The sequence below is a fragment of the Eulemur rufifrons genome, chromosome 1, assembly GCF_041146395.1.
Source record: "Eulemur rufifrons isolate Redbay chromosome 1, OSU_ERuf_1, whole genome shotgun sequence".
Taxonomy (NCBI): domain Eukaryota; kingdom Metazoa; phylum Chordata; class Mammalia; order Primates; family Lemuridae; genus Eulemur; species Eulemur rufifrons.
This window is the reverse complement of record NC_090983.1, coordinates 21,003,953-21,021,775: the sequence shown is the minus strand read 5'-3', so window position 1 is coordinate 21,021,775 and position 17,823 is coordinate 21,003,953. Positions and strand designations below refer to the sequence as shown.

Below are 17,823 nucleotides of genomic sequence, written 5' to 3'. Positions count from 1 at the left end.
ATCAAGGACTAAATATGGTATCTAGCACTTGAAAAAGTTTAATAAATTTTAAATATTATTATTGGAATGGTAATATGCCTTCTAAATGTGATTAGATAATCCCATGCATAGTACCAATGTCATACATATTTACCCTAAATACTGAATTATGTAAACATATTCCATTGCTTTTACTTGCTTTCAAGTCCCCTGATAGTTTGTTACTGAGCTTCTTTAAGGAAGTATTAATTAAATTTGGATTCCTGATTTGCTTTCACTTTGAGGAAATGATTCACTAAAAGATATATGGTATAAAAATCATAAGAATACCCTGTTCTGTATTTAGCTATCTTATTGTAACAAAAATTTAGTTTAACAGAATTTGAATTTTAGGCTAGAGTAAAAAAGCCCAAGTCGTTTTGAAATGGAGGTATTTATTTTCACTTCAACTTCAAAGAAAATTTATTAAGTGCATGAGTATCACAATTTTAGGCAAATGTATATTATTATAGATTTAAGGGATGATTTAGCATAATTATAATGAACAAGTTTAAAGTATAATACAAGTTTTAAAATGTAAGTTATCCACGAGATATATTTCTCTATAGGTATAGATATGTATAGATTGAAAACTATGCCTTTTAAAACTTTTTCACATATAATTCATTTGGAAAAAAGTTGCATTGCTTAGTTGCTTTCAATCTCATCTTCTCAAAATGATTTATTAATCACAAATATAAGGAGAATAGTAGAGCATTTGACAACCTCTGCATATATAATAGAGCATTAGGCTTTATTTCCCCTTTTTATAATCTATTCTATGATGTGTCTTAATTTTGACCCAAATTATTCCCTTTACCAAGAGGAGCTAGTTTATATTTAATGACTGGCATCTAACATAAAATGATAGTCTGTTGAATCACAGCTGAAGCAAAACAGAATGTTCCATTGCCTATAAACTGTGAATGCTTGAAATAAGACTTTGATCTCTCTCTCTCTCTCCCTCTCTCCCTCTCTCTTTCCACCATCCTCTCCCCCAACCTCCTCTCCCTCCCTCCATCTCTCCATCTCTCTTAGGTCGAGTTTTAGCTCAGGCGAGTGGCAATGGAGTTATCCATTTGCTAGATCTTAAATCTGGGCAGATTCACAAACTGATGGGCCATGATACTGAGGCACACACGGTTGTGTTTTCTCGCGACGCGGAGAGAGTGTTTTCTGGAGGCTCTGACGGCACAGTTCGAGAGTGGTCTTGACTGTGAGCATATCCCACCGCGGAGGGCATTCCCTTTAAGGCTTGAAAATGCCTTCTGTATCCCAAACCAGTAAATAACAGGTTAAATATGCCAGCAGGTAACATTTACAATTTGCTTTGAAACATGCTTTGGACACATATTTTAGTGCTCATACTGTTACTAATAAAAAAATAATAACTTTCTGCTCACTCATTTGTGTACGAGTCTTTTTTTCTCTCTCAATTTGATAAGGATTTAGAGACAGCATCTTTGCTAGAGGTTTAGAAGAAACAGCTTTACAATGACGCCTAATGACAGACTAGATGAATTACAGGAGATTGATTTTTAATGTTAGAGAACAAACTGCAGGAAAACCCGGCTACTTTTTTTTTTTTTTTATCAAATCCAAGCTGCATGAAGACCTGAAATTTAATCATGCAGCACAGGGAAAGTCTTTCTGCAACCAAAGGGTCAAATAAAATCGATGAGCATACATTTTCACAGACTCTTTGACAATGATTGTGCTTTATCTATTAATAATAGTCGGGGTCTGCAGATGGCTTAAATTTATATGCAAGTCTCTTCCGGAACTTTCATCTCTGCAGCCCATCCAAGAATGCATTAGGTATAATTACATTCTTTTAAAATTTTTGATTGTAATTTCAATGCAAATAAGTATCTCGCATGTGGAATGTCTTTCCCCCTCCTAATGCACGCATCCGCTGTATAAAGTGCGACTGCTTAGAGAACACTCTAGCCTGGTCTAAAGCAGCAGCTCCGGGATTTCAACAAAGCTGGGCTCTGAAGCCAGTTGTTGGCGCTGTCCGTGGTGCTGAGGAATTCCCGGCTGCCGGCAGAATGAGCTCCACATCAGCAGCCTGCGAACTGCTCTCAGTGATGCAGAAAGCCAGCTAAAGTTGTTCCTTTCCTTCACGTCCACAGTTAGTATTTTCCGGTGTGTGAGAGGGGATTCAAGCAACATATTGTGGACGATGGTGATGGTATTGCCAACGGAGCGGGCTCTAAGCTACAGCATGCTGTTGCTGTTTGTGATACTCAGAGCCTAGCCAAATCACCTCTACTGCCGTAGCAAACACTGTGTAAGTGAACTCATGTGTGGAGGAGGTGTAATCAGCCGGGAAATTTCATAGAAGGATCTAAGAAAATGCTAAAAATAAGTTCAACATGATTCTGCTTCTGGGGTCTGGATTTCTACAGGACCAGCATTGCTTCTTGCTTTGAATTCTGAAGACAGGTCCAAAGCAAATTTCTTATGTGTGTCTGCTGTGTTTCTTTCTGGAAGGGCGGGAGACTGCTTCTTGACTGTGTTTTGAAATGGGAGGTAGAGAGAATGGATTGCCTTTAATTCATGCCTGAAAATGTATTCTTTGAGTAATTAAAGAGGAGCTGCTTTCCTAAAACATAATTGACCTTTTAGTTCATATTGGGCTGTGACCCCTACCACCACCATTAACCTCCAGAGTGATTAGGTAAGTCTATCTTATGACATGAGTTATGTTTGTTTTCTCAAAAAAAAAAAAAATAGATGCAGTCATTTTAAATCATATGTAGCAATATGAGGAGGGGGGAAAGTTTATCTGGGAAGTGATTCTCAGTTTAGCATTGTTTGCTTTCTTATTTAAAATCTTCAGATAAACATTTTATTTGATTTGTCTAATGTTTCTTCTCTTAAATAAATAGTCTTAAATTGCACTAGAGCAGCTCAATTGTGAAAAAAGCTGTTTGTTAAAAAATAGCCTAAGAACTTTGTTGTATTACAGAGAAAATCTTGTTTTCTCCATGCAGATTTTAAAATGTGTTTTATATAATAAAATCATGTTTAATGTTTACATAAAGTAGATATTACATTCCTATTTTTACCTTAAAGTTTACATTTACCATAACCTGACATATTAATGCCTACCTGTAGCTACAAAGAGATAATTTTCTGTCGATGTCTTTCTGAAGCAGAGTCATATGTGTATTTTATATGGCTTATCTTGCATGTATTTACAGATATTGCTGGAATATTGTAAGGTGGCACAGTAGCTCCCTTTCCTTCCAAGATAAACTTTCTAAATATAAGAGAGATATATAAATGCATGCTTTAATTAGCAAATTATATTTATGTTTTTTGAGAAGCTTCTGTTATGTTTGTGGGCTCTGTAGTAATTTGAGAGAAAAAAAATGCTTTGTCAAAGGGAGCTTCCAGCTTCCCAAGTAGAATTATAGGTTTGCATTTTCTTGTTCTGTCATGACTCATTATTTTTGACATATTTTAAAAGAAATCCATCTCCTTTATCATTACCGACCCAAAAGGAATTCTAATATCAGAGACTATCAGAGGAATTCTAATATCAGTTTTCTCTGTAAAGAGGGCATACTACCTTCCATTTTACTATTACTAGAATTTGCATATTTTCCTTAGAATGCAAATAAAACATAATGGTTTATGAAGTTTCCTAATGTCATCTTTATCTTATTTAAAATTATCATCTGTTTATATTGTACTGAAAGGAGATGATTTATCATTGCTCTTAATATAAGCTGAAAATAAAGCAATGAATGACATTCATAAATGAATCTGAAAATGTCCTATATACAATCTTAATGATATTGGCATAAAGCCAATAGCATTTAAATAAACAAATGAACTATTTGACAACACTTTTCCTCATCTATTAGTCCCTAAAGTCACAGTTTCCCCAGAGCCTTTGTGTAAATTAGTTACTTTAAATATTTAAACAAGAGCCCACTACCAACACTTCATACCAAGCACTAATACTAAGTGAAGTTTACAAGAGTCAATGTCACCAAATTAATAAGGCATATTTTCTATGAATGGTAATATCCCATTGCTATTCTAAGAAACTCACATAAACCATTTTACACAGGCATCTTTGTGCAAATTGCCTAAATGCAAATATTTTTGGCATTTCAAGAGTTAGATTTTTAAGACTTTGTGAATGGTATTTACATTATATTGAAATATTTAATTCATATAACATTACATGAATACTAAGTTCAAGTTGCTGTAAAAAAAAAATTTACACATAGATCTTTCCTGCCCACTAGGAGCTTACTTCCTGAGTAAAATAAAGAAGTGGACAATAACATAAGTAAATTTGTTTGTTAAACAAATTCTTTTCAATACATGGAGTTCTCTTATATTGCCTATTATTTTAAATTTTCTTTCTCTTAATCACTATGGAACTGTTGTGCTGTTTTTGTTATGAGCTATGTTCTAAAATCCAGATCCATGTTTACTGATACAAGTAATTCTTTGAGAGATCATTGTTGTTCTCCAATTCTGAGCATAAATAAGTAGGAAAACCTTTATGCTAGCTCCATTCCAATTATAATTTATGTTCAACTATCGGTTTATTCTCTTTCTTTTAGAATTAGATTTTTTCCACTAGTCCTTTGAGTTTTGATTATAACATATGTTCTATCACTGATGAGTCTAGTTTAAAGAATAATAGAGAATGTGAGTTCAAATATTCTTGAGTTATTTGTAAGTAACTACTTGTATCACCTTTAGGGGCTCAGTAAAACCACTCTTTACAATTTAGATAAAGATAGACCTTTGAAATTCAGAAGGTAAATTCAAGCTGAAGGTTCCTATATAAAATAACTCCATAAAGGACACATTGGAATGCATATATTGCTGAGTATCAGCTCTCCAAACTTCACAATAAAATATAGTTTCATGAACTTACTTCTTAATCCTCTTAATCAATCCCAAACAAACAGTTTAAGAGCATGGGCTTAAATGGATCTATATTATCTTTATATATGTCAAATTATTCTTTTTAAATATTTATTTTCAGCCTACCCCTCTTGTATTCCCATGGAAGGAGCTGAGTATATTTAATATTAGGAGCACATCCAGAAGTCTTTGAGGAGGGGCATGGCTCTTCATATTCATGAAGCTTGCATACTTCTGTTGGTCATCCCTGGATTGGTCACCTCTGCTGCCATCAGTCATGAAGACTATCCTGCTGATGAAGGTGACCAGATCTCCAGTAATGACAATCTGATTTTTGATGACTATCGAGGGAAAGGGTGTGTGGATGACAGCGGCTTTGTATACAAGTTGGGAGAACGATTTTTCCCAGGGCATTCCAACTGTCCATGTGTCTGTGCTCTAGATGGACCTGTTTGCGACCAGCCGGAATGCCCTAAAATTCACCCAAAGTGTACTAAAGTGGAACACAATGGATGCTGTCCTGAGTGCAAAGAAGTGAAAAACTTTTGTGAATATCATGGGAAAAATTACAAAATCTTGGAGGAATTTAAGGTATGAGTTACCCTCCATATTTATTGATACTAACTTTTCACACTACATGCTTAGTAGATTGCTACATTAAAATCAGAGTTGGAAAAATGTATATTTGAATTTCCTTTTAATTTATAACAATATGATTTTAGTTAGATGAGTCACACTGTGGTCAACAAATCACCAATTGGTTTGTTGATCTGTATCTGTAGAGTATCACAATAACCTTTTCTTAAGAAGTATTTGAGGCATGCTTAACATCTTTTATTTTTTGCCCTTAGACATTTCTTCTGTGTTACTACAAAATTTGTTTTCTAAGGAAAACAATTTTGTTTGTAAGGTATGTGTCCTTTAAATTAATTTTTAAATTTTGTTAGGTTTTGTGTGTGTGTGTGTGTGTGTGTGTGTGTGTGTTTCTGGCTTATCTGCCTGTGTTTGGAGCCATTTAACCATTATTTGTTCAGTGTATAAAAATGTAAGTGCTACAGAGACATACCTCTTGGTTGTGGTCTCCATATTTAAAAAATCCATTGAGCTTACTTGTTGTAGAGCAGCGTCCTCATTCTGTTTTCTGCTCATTAAATTTTTGTTTATAGGACTCCACAGAGAACTGAATTTTTGTTCTTGTCCATTGTAAAGGCCAGTAAAAAAAAAAAAGACTATAATTTTTTAGCCTACTGGTATTTCTTAGTTTTTCTTTTATCTTGCATCAGATTTTCAAGTAACTTGGAGTTCATTTTTTTATCTCCAATGGCTAGTTTTAATTAGGATGTCCTACAAGCTAGATCTGAACCCTGAAGGTATGAATACATGAAAAATACCTTCCTTAAGTGTAATGGCAGTTTGTGCCTTGGAGTGTCTGTCATACTGATGTCTTGATATAAAAGTTTCCCATTTTATCTAACCAAGTTTTTGACAAGGTGCTCAGAACTTTTCAGGCAAAAGAAGATGTAGCTAGTTTTTAGTGTGGCTGTCTATGTTTGAGAGAAGAAGATTCAGTTATTAGCACTGACCTAACTTCTCCCTCCACAAAAGTCAAGTGATGCCAGAAGTCAATATATGGGAAAAAGGATTCAACTGATCATCATTGGAGTATTCTGTGTATTGACATTTCATTATATTTAGTTCATTAGAGGTTATGGGTTAAAATCAGTTCTAATGTACCTAAGAATATCCAATAATTTTAACTAGATTCTTTAGGACATGGGGGAAATTTTAATTATAATTATTACTTTCAACTTTATTAGACATATTATTTCAGACTCTTCTCTTTCATATATTGTAATACATGAAATGTATTGTCATTGTTGAAACATTTATTAATGGCTTTATGGTCTCTAAAATATATATACTTTGACATTATTTATTCATAATTTCAGGTTAATTAAAGTAAATACAAGTACTTAACACATTATTTGACTCTAGACATGGTTCTAGCATCATATCATTCTTTTCTAACATGCATGTATATCTAGAGTAAAATACAAAAGTGAGTTGTAGGAATAGCATTCATAACCTAGCCTAAACAAAAACATCAAAGTTTCTGAGATTTATATAATTCAGTAATCAGTATTTAATAAAGAAGAAAAGAGATTATTTGAATTTAGTCAACTCGCCACTAAAAATGCTATAGTTTCCCTCTATCTATTAGATTTATTTTATTACAAAGATAATAATTATGTTACCATGTCAAATAATACAGAGATATATAAATAAAAAGTTTATAATTTCTGCACTCCCTAATTGTAGCCCTACTATAATCTAATTAACCCCTACTAATCCCTTCCTAATATATAACCCATTGATGTATATAGCTTTTTCACCTGACTCTGTGCCATGAGACTTTTTAATGTGATTTTTAAAGTAATAGATGTCATTTTTTCACAAGAATTTAAAGTCATAATGAACTTTAGAGATTATATAGGGCAAATTTATAAGCATGAGAAACTGAGACCAAGAAAGCTTAAATTACATGTCCAAAATTGTCAAATTACTTAACTTATTTCTAAATGCTGCCATTCTAACAATAAAGGCTGTGCAACCTCTCAAAGAACTTTGGTCCTAAGGTCAGATAGACCGGAATTCAAATCCCAAATTCATCACCTGGATACAAGATTTTGGATGGAGTTCTTAAACTTTTTGATCTACAGTAGTATTGACTATAAAATAACCATTGTAATAAGTACTTCCCTTGTGGAGATGTTGGGAATATTTAATGAGAAATAATTTATGTGAAGTCACTAACCTTGTGATGACTGGTACACAATAGGTATTGAATGAATGGTTGTTCCTCCTTCTTCCAAACTCTAATATCCAGAAATTTACTCTAAGTTCTAAATTCCTCTATGGTTTTGCCTACATTTTATAATGGAAGCTCAACTTTAAAAGTCTTTCAAATGAAAGAATTCTAATATCTTTTTAAAATGCTGTGTTTATCCATATGAACTATATAACCTGAAAATAGCCAAAACCTATCATCTTGATTTTCTTCCAACTCAGCTTACAAGGAACAAATAATTAATTTTTAAAGATGTATGGAACTTTCAAATAATAATCTTAATATGTGGTTAAGGAGGTTGTATTATGAGATATTCTTTACATAAGTATATATTCATCCAACAAGCATTTATCAGACTGTTTGGTATACAAGATACTATAGATGTACTTACATTGAAAAGTAGGATATCTAGAAGGCAAAATCTCTGCTTACAAGGAAGGCATGATTGAGGTGAAAAGAGAAGGGGAAAAATCCAGTCAAAAGTTAAGTGTATAATTATAAAGTCCCAACATAATTCCCAAGGGATTTTAGTATCAGAAGCTCATCAACATGATATGAAGCTTGGTTAAGCAAGACTTTTGTCTTTAGGATGGTCAAAGTTGAGCCTGTTCTATGAGAAGTAGTTGAAATTGATCTGGGGAGATTAAAATTCCAAAGAGGAAACTGATGGAGCAAAATCAGAGATTGGTATGTATAGAATCTGCAAAGAGAGGGGGGAGATGGGAATAACTGGAAGCTGGATCTGACTAAAATACAATCCTAATAAGAGAGAGGTAAATTTGGATATGTGTTGGTGGACAGTAGATGGAATGGACTTGAATACTGGGTCAAAATATTTAGATTCAGTCTGAAGAAAAATAGGGAATAAAAAGCAGGTGCATAGAGATGACCTAGTTAAATATGATTTTTAAATAAGATTATCTTGTATTCAAGTACAGATTTGAACAGAGGTGAAGAGAAATTAAAAGCATGGGGAGTAGGGGATATTGCAAACACAAAAAAAACAAACACATTCAGGACAGTTTTCAGGGTAAAATCTCAATTCTCTAGTATAGTCTAGTCTAGATTCTACTCATTGACCTTTCCAAATACCTCAAACTCCAGGTGACATCTCTTCCTAGCAGTGTTGTTTACACTGCCGTCCTTCAGTGTGGAACACTTTTTCAACATTGCTCCCCGTATAACGGGGCCCCTACTGGACTACTTCAAGACTCTATTTAAATTTCATCTCTACTGGAAACCCTCCTCTGTCTGTCCTACCACTGTCTCCCAAGCCGGATCTCACTCCTCTTCTATATGTTCCTACAGTGTACTGTGCAAACCATTATAACAAGAACAGCAATTGTAGTTAGACACTGTTGAGAGCTTTATGTGTATTATAACACATTTCATTTTGTAATAATACTGTGAGAATTATACTTTTATTAGCACTGTTTTACAGATAAGAAAACTGAAGCACCAGAGTGTAAGTAACTTGCCCAAGATCATACAGCTGGAAAATGGAAGAACTAAGATCCTAACCCAGGCAGCCTGGCTACAGAAACTAAGCTATTCACCACCTCTACCGCCTCTATCGGTAGCAATAATATATGGCACTGCAATAATTTAAAATCATATAAAATATTATGTGAAATAATGTAATGTAAAACCACTTGTCTCTCCCACTGGATAGTCAACTCTGAGGCTAGGGACACTGTTTTCTTTTTCCCCTCTATTGCCAACCCTCAGCACCATGTGAGCTACACAGCAGGCATTCAGTGCATTTTTGGTGAATGGTATACAGGGTCAGATTATGTGGGATAAAAAAGTTTTAAAGTCCCTTTAAAATGCCTTAGTTTCTGTTTGTGTGTTGATCTCTTCGTTTTAAAGAAACACTCAAAGTTCCGATAAAGAGTGCTCCTTGGGCAGCTCGTGACACACGTTGTTCCCTGATGGAGTGCCTATTTTCATCCTGCTTCTACTCTCTTCTCCCTGTCCCAGCCCGTTCCTAACCAAGGCTGGTCTTGGATTCTGTCTTCATCCCTGTGTTGCAGTTACCACGCAGTATTGTAGTTGTGTTGTCTCACCCCATATGCAAAACATATGTCACACTTCAATCTTTTCTGATCACCAAATTCAAATGTATATTTGATCTATATATGTCACCTGATGGGAAGAATAATGTCATTTATAAAGGTTGTGAAGTTTTCATTCCATTTACTGATGCAAGCTTTGAAAATGGATTTCTCTCTACGCTTTTTGAAAACTCTAAATTCTCCAGTGTTCTGATAATATTGTATTAAGATAAAGGTCACTATATAGTAGGTTCTCTCATCTTTCTTTTATGTGTACCCAGGCAATATGACACTGGAACCTACTTTTTAAGAAATAAAGCATATAAATAATAAATTATAATAGCATTTCCTACAAAAGAAGTTGATTGGAACTGTAGGATCTATCAGCTTTGGCTTTGTGCTTAATTATCTTATATTGAGTTCCCCAAACGCAGAAATAATTTATTTTTCTCAGTGTTTTTACAACTCTGACTCTGCTAGAATGAGCCTTTTTGAATATTTCTTTATACTTTAAAACTCGTACTGATTTAGTTTTAGGTCATACACTGAAGGTTATACTACATGCAGCTGAAAGAGATCTTTTTTCAGCTCTTGCATAGCCTGTTTTATTTTAAAGTAATTTTCCTCAGTCAATTCCCAGTGTCCCTAATTTGGATTTGGATTTTCCCGAGATCTGCTCTTCCCTGCACACTGACCTTTGTGCTTTTCCCACTACAGGCCAAAGACAGTTAATCAGGTCTCTGAATTTTATATTTGAGAAGTTCAGTGGGAATATTTTTTCATGTCACACATTTTGTATGTACATTGTTGCTTTTTTAAAATAAATAAAAGAACATGTTTTCATACTGTGGTAAGCTGCCTAGTTTTTGCCCTGAATTTTGTATTTAATATTTAAATCTTAAGGGAAGAAACAAAGAGGACAGAAAATTAAATACTCGGAGTATTTTGCCAAATCATCATGCCCATAAAAAATGTTGATGCCAGTTTAGGTTAAGAATTGGTGTGCTCTTTAGTGGGTATATTCACACACAGACAGGTTTTTCAACTCTCTCAATCTGTACCCCCATCATTAATGCCCAATATTATAACATCAAATATGTAAAAATATTTGAGCATATAGGATTTTTGAATTTAAGATTGGGAGATTTGTTTGATGTCTGGTTTTTTTTTTTCATTATTATGGAGAAAAAATGGAAGGTTCTAGGAGCTGAGGAAAGATTTATGAAAGAACAGGAAAAAAATGGAGGCTGTAGAGAAATCTCAGTTGGGAGGACTAATAGGTAACACCTTGAAAAACAATTCACTGGCCCCTACCCACCCACCCAACTGGCATTACACCAGTTTTATGAAAAGCACAGGAATAAGTAAGATGCTTACACAAGGCAAAGGAATGCAAAAAGCATCTTTCCAGAGGTGTGAATGTTATGTTTATTTAATAACAGAGAGATATATGGATTTTGAGAATATGGGTGGGTTTTTTAAGAATTTTATCCAACGGAGGGTTTGCAAGTTCTCACCAAATGAGTAGTGGAGTCACCAGGGGCATTTTTAAGATACTAGTCAAAGAAAGTCCTGGGCAACATCATAATTTCATGCAACAAAGATAATTGAGGATCTTTGTTGAGAGGTTGAAAAGATTAATTCCATAATTGCTGACTCTGCAAAATACAGTTCCTATTTTGCAGAGCATGTTGTGGCTTTTAACATTAAAATGGCCTTTCAGTGAGTTAAGGAATGGCTTCTTATTTCAAGTCGCTACAAAATAACAGTGATTGAGTCATTACTGCTGCTCAGGGGAGGTTCAGCTCAGCATGCCAAATGAATGGGCTCAAAGTGGACATTCTCAATGGGGCATTCCCATCATTGTAAATAACTGGGGAACCCCTACTTAATTTTTATACTCTCTGATCAATTTCAGAGATTAGAAGTCAATTTTATTAAATTTAAATATATAATGTTCAGTGCACACTTTTTTATTATCAAATTGTACTCATGGCATTTTTTTAACATCATAAAAGTGCACTAAAGTTAGGAAAGAGATCAAATTTTAAAAATAATTTATTTTTTCCAAAAACTCCATTGATAATTGAGAATGATCCTTTTCATATTTAATACTTTCTAAAATGAAGAAGTAGAATTATAAGAATAAATGGCTTTTAAGTTAATCTCCAAATGGGTGAAATAGCCCGTTTTTAGTCAGAATTAGTCTCTTGCTTTAAATTTTAAGAGAACTGATGATCAGCTAGCCCTTTGGCTAGTTATTTGTAGGAGTGGTTTTTCACACTCACTCACCGATATTTATTGCTGTCCTTCATACTGGAAGATGCTGCTGTTAATGATGCTAACTACATGATAAGTATGACTGCAGAGATTTGTGACTGGGCTTCTGTGCCCTGTGTACATGAGGAGATCGGTGTTTGATTTGCAGCCATGTCTGAGATTTGCAGAGCTTGTCGCTGTTAGTGACTACCTCAGACTTGAGGTCAGCCTTCAGCAGTTTACAGACATCGTTGCCCATTCCTTACTGACTCACCAATAGTGTGAGAAGATGAAACTGAAAAGAGGATGACTTGGTAACCTCCCTTCCAAAATTTAACCGCAATTAAACAAGGTTTTGGATATGTTAAAATTTGCCTATTTTTAATTGTGTTCTTACTCACCCAAATATAGAATTGGTCAATGGTGTGGTATTAACAAGAGTAATTTTTTTCTATTTCCTATATCTTAGTTCATAACTCAGGTCTATACATTTTGTGTAAATTTTGCAGATTAATCTATAATCTATATAACCTAGATTCTAATTGTTCCATACTTGCATTGATGTGTGTGTGTGTGTGTGTTAAATTGGAGGGACCAAGTGTTCTTACTTTAAGAAAATCTTACTTTAAGATTAGGTAAACCTTTTGTTTCACTTCTTAATTGCCTTAACCATATTTTTTTGTTTTATTATCCCACAGCTTGATGTATGCATCAGGCAATGTTTTTTATGAAGGACAACACAAGAAAAACCTATCAGTAGATTTTTTTAGTTGTGCTTTTCCAGGCTTTCCAGCAAGAGCTTGAAACAAATAACTAAGAGGAGATTTGAAATGATCAATGGGTTTTCTTTCTCAAACAATAGACATTATTAAATGAGGACTGGCATATTTTAGAGTCCATACTTTGGACTTTTATTATCACTACTGATTAGCATCAGTAATTTCAGTCTAACCCACCTCCATTGTTGATTTCCTTGCCTCTACTCTAGCCTGCCATATAGTACATCACAATAAAACCATCTTTGGCAAGGATTTAATGACATCATGGAAAGAGTGAATAAAGTACTGAAGTGACAAGAAAAATCATTCATCTCCTGAAAATGTTTTCAGATGACATTATTCTGTGGCTGTATAAAGTTGACTTAAGTATATAAAAGTAAACTGAACACAACTCTTAATTTTCTCCCTGTTATGTCACATCACCATAAACAAACCTCAATATAGTTTTAATCTTTCCATCCATAGAATTGATACAAGAATGCCATCACATATGTCTTATGAAGAATAAATAGTATGGAGAATTTGGAAATTATAATATTACATATAAATTTAAAACAATCATAACTACTCAAAAGTTTTATTTTAATTAAACATTATTTGGTTAGGATTTTGAAATCATTTTTGTTTTAAAATTGTATTAATATTTAATACAATATTTAATACAATATCTAAATATTTAATATTTAATACAATATCTAAGCCGTAGGTGTTGGATACTGTGACTTTCACCACCCTTGTTAATTCTTATCTTGGGATTATATTTCTAGCATCTGAGTTTACATAAATTGGTCTGTTTATAAATGGCAAGCATTGTGGTTTGGTTTTTATAGTCTAGGTCCTTCCTAGTTTTAAGAGCTGACCATAGAATTTTAGATCTGGAAAAACACTTTGAAATTATTTTGTCTAACTCCCTTATTTTAGGGATGATAAAACAAAAACTAACAGAAACTTAGTGATAATAGCACAATGATATAGCTCATTATTTTCAAAAGCAATTATTAATACATCACATTCCTGTGGTCTTTTTTCTATATTTTACTACCTTTGGGTTTAACAGGAAAATGCCAGCTCATTTGCATCTTCTTTTCCAATAAATATGTTGGATGCAATGATTTATCTCAGCCAATTGTCTATAGAAATGAGATTTCAGGACCTATCACCATGACAACCCAGAGTTACAAGTAGGCAAGAACAATAATATATTGGCACATCTAAAATCAGTCTTTGATACAGATTGAGTACAATTTGTGACACTAGCCTAAGTTTTCAAAGGCTCTGATAAAAAGAGGGTCCTTTGTCTAAAAATGAAAAATTATATAATTAAACTAAATAATGCAGGCCAAAATAAGATAAAAATATATTACATTAAACACTATTTATTTTTACTGAGACTACTTTATATTAAGAAATAACAAAGGATCAAAATTAGCTGTGCTTGCTCATATATTTTGATGATTTTAGGAAATGAAGACCCGTGTTTTTTATTTTTTCACTCAGCAAACTCCTACCTCTCACTAGATGGCAGGAATGGAGCGTGCAAAATGGATGGGGTGTGCAAAAATCTCTAGTTCCATGGCATTAGAACAAAGGAATATCCCTAAACCAGCCAATGATCAGTCTCACCTAGGGAAGGAATGTTGTAAAAAATCAGATACCTTGACTCTCCCTCTTTAGTTCTGATTTAAATTATTTAACTTCATACTATTCTAAAATTTCTCAGATTATTCTGATGATCAGCTGGATTGGAGAGTTATTGCCATAATGTTGCCTTTTCTGGATTGTTTTCTAGGGAACACTAGCATCCTGTGAGATTCTTGGTAAGGATTTCCAATTTTTTTCATGGTCAAGTAAGTTTTGAGTAATGAGGCATCCTTTAACCTCTCTTGAAAATGTCAGTACACATTAGTATACGGAGACCAAGTATATTTAAAGGTTTGTTTAAGAGTTGGTATATATAGTTCAACAGCTAAGAGCTCAAAAGTGTTGTAAAAATTGGATTTTAAAGCAGGCTCTACTGCTTACCAGCCAAGTAACCCAGGCACACATTACTTTACCTCTTCATGTCTCAGTGTACGCATCTCTAAAATAGAGATAATAGTAGATACTCCTTGGCACACAATAAGTGATTCATAAAAGCTATCTGACATTTTTTACTACTATTACTGCTAACCTGTATTTAATTCAGGATTTCACAAATTTATGTGACAGTAGAACACTTTTTTTCCCCTCAGAACATTTATTAACATCTTAAAGTTCACAAGAGTTCAATGAAACGCAGTTTAAGAAATATTTTGCTAATGATTCAAGATAGCCTAATTCCCTTATTTGAATTTTATGGGCAGTTAAGATAAAAATCTATTTGTCTCAGCTTATCTTTTATTGTCTTGTTCTTTTTAAAGTTCCCAAAATTGCATTTAATGTGATTGTTTGTAGCAACTTATTAATTTGTGTTACATGAAACAATTTACTTGGAACATGACTTTTTGAATAGGATGACAGTAATAATGATATCAGTTACATATTACCAATAATTTAAGACAAAGGCCAACACACTACATCCCATGAACAAATCCAGTCCACAATCTGTTTTGTAAATAAAGTTTTATTGGAAGACAGCCATACTCATTTACTCTTATTTGTCTATAGTTGTTTTTAAAGTGTTTCAGATACCACATGACCCACAAAATCTAAAATATTTACTATCTGGCCCTCTATAGAAAAGGATTGCTGATCCCTAACTGATCTAGAATCAAGTTATTCTTCCCTTTCTATTTCCCTCACGCTGTGCTGTCATTTTTGAGTATGGCTAGATATGGGTTCTGTTTCGCCTGTGGGCTCTCTTGTCACACATGTAAATTTAAAAAGGTATGTAGATTTACCTGTTTTAAATGTGTTGTACCTACTTAACAGCACTCATGTTAAGTCATATTTCTTTCCATATTTGACTCCAAAGAGTATAGCTTTGCTTATTGTATTGATGTATAATAACTTAACAACTTTCATTTACTGAAAACGCTCAACTGAAATAGATTAGCAAAGACTATAACATTTTTATCCTTTTTGTATACCATGTGCTCTTTTTTGATAGTATGAAAAGTCAAAAGGTATATTTATGTTAATGTAATATAATAGACACATTTAGTTTATATTAATAAGTGAAAACATGTATACAATATGCTTACTTAGGTATTCAGTCCTTTATTACATCTTTTCAAATCAATTTACATACACAATCCATAATTTGATTCTGCTAAGTAAATATCTCTTACATGTAGAGATGTAGAAGATATCAATCTGACCCTCAAGGTGCTCCTAGTTTATCAAAAAGAATAATACAGGTACCACTAATGGCACGTGGCTTGTGATGATTCCTCTAGGAACTCACAAAGAAAGGAGTAACTCAGCCTGAAGGACTAAAGGAAGATAATCCAAGACAGGGATTTCAATGCATTGAAAGCAGGACAGACACAATTAGAAAACTGGCAAAAGTAAAGGCAAAACTTGTTCAGAGAAAAGTAAGTCAACCCAAGTGGCCAGAGCATAGGATATAGAGAATGAGAAAGAATGAGAGAAAGAGATAAAAGTGAGAAGGGAACTTAGGCCAGTTCACACCCTGAATGCGTGGCTAAGAAGCTTGGGTCAAAGTCTGGACTGAGTAGTGAGGCTTGGATCAGGGAAGTGACAAAGGGCTTGGATCAGGGAAGTGACAAAACCAGTTCTATGCCTGAGACAAATACAAATAATAGTTGAAAATTTTATGAAATGTTTTGCACATGCATTCCCTCACTGAATTATTTAATTCTAAGATATTTTTACTCTCATTTCATAAATGAGAAAACTGAGATTCAGAGAAATTTATGCTTTGTATTTGTCATATAAATGGAGAATATCAGACCTGACAAACCAAAGAAAGTCTTCTGACTCTAACTCTAGTGCTATCTCCATTATATCATACCTTATCAGCTTTGATGAGTTCACTGTAGAAATTATGCAAGTCATGTAAAAGATAGTTTGTTTTTCATTTGAGTGTATATATTTCCCATGTTGCTAAATGGGTGTTCAATTATGAGTCTATTTCATGTTTAGTCCCCCATCTCCTTCACAAAAACGTAGTATGTTGCTCACATGACAATTCTTTCCCTGATCCACATTTGACAGGGCTTGACGGGTTTCATTTTAAAAACTCCCATTACCAAAAGTATGTATCTAAGGCACATTTCTATCCATTAAGAAACAAACTGCATTCTGAATGCAGTGAGGACTAACTAGGATTATTTTTGCAAATTTAGGGATTTTTAAAAATTTTCTAAATTAGTGAAAGAGTCTAGGAAGCGTAGCAGGGAAGGGGGATTAAGTGGGGATGGTAAATGAGTGCAAAAATACAGTTAGATAGGATGAACAATACTTGATAGCACAACAAAGTGACTATAATCAACAATAAGTTAGGGTATACTTAAAAATAACTAAAATAATAGAACTAGAATGTTCCTAACACAAAGAAATGCTAAATACCTGAGGTGATGGATACCCCAATTACCCTGATTTGATTAATTCACATTGTATGCCTGTATCTAAACATTACATCTACCCTATAAAAATATACACTATTATGTAACCATAATAATTTAAAAAATAAATTTAAAAAAGAAAGTATAGAACTTGTTAATGATTTTTGCAGTCTTAGAAATGCGAAGACTTCTACCATAGTCACTGTAGAGACTTCCAATGGTTAGCAGATGAAGTCATTTTTGTTTATAGCAAGAGAACAGCCACACTTCTCCGAGACTCCACTCATTTTCACTGCATGTTAGCTTTATTGCTCTCTCCCAAATATGACAAGAAAAAAATTAAAATTGTTCAATCTAACTTTAATTTTCCCCCAACATTAAAAATAAAATCTTGCTAAAATAGCAAACCTTTGACTGCTGAGATTTAGAAAGCTTCATTAGAGAGAAAAAGGACA

The 17,823-nt window shown here is 33.6% G+C and overlaps 1 protein-coding gene across 2 annotated transcripts in view; it reads left to right on the top strand.

Moving 5' to 3' along the window:
* The first annotated feature begins 1,966 nt into the window (after window positions 1-1,966).
* VWC2L (von Willebrand factor C domain containing 2 like) overlaps window positions 1,967-17,823 on the top strand; it is a 166,491-nt gene continuing 150,634 nt past the window's right edge. For both annotated transcript variants that reach the window (XM_069467498.1, XM_069467497.1), the window contains exons 1-2: window positions 1,967-2,701; window positions 5,042-5,511. In XM_069467498.1, the coding sequence (XP_069323599.1) occupies window positions 5,122-5,511 (390 nt within the window). In that variant the 5' untranslated portion in view covers window positions 1,967-2,701; window positions 5,042-5,121. The remainder of the gene's footprint in view (window positions 2,702-5,041; window positions 5,512-17,823) is intronic.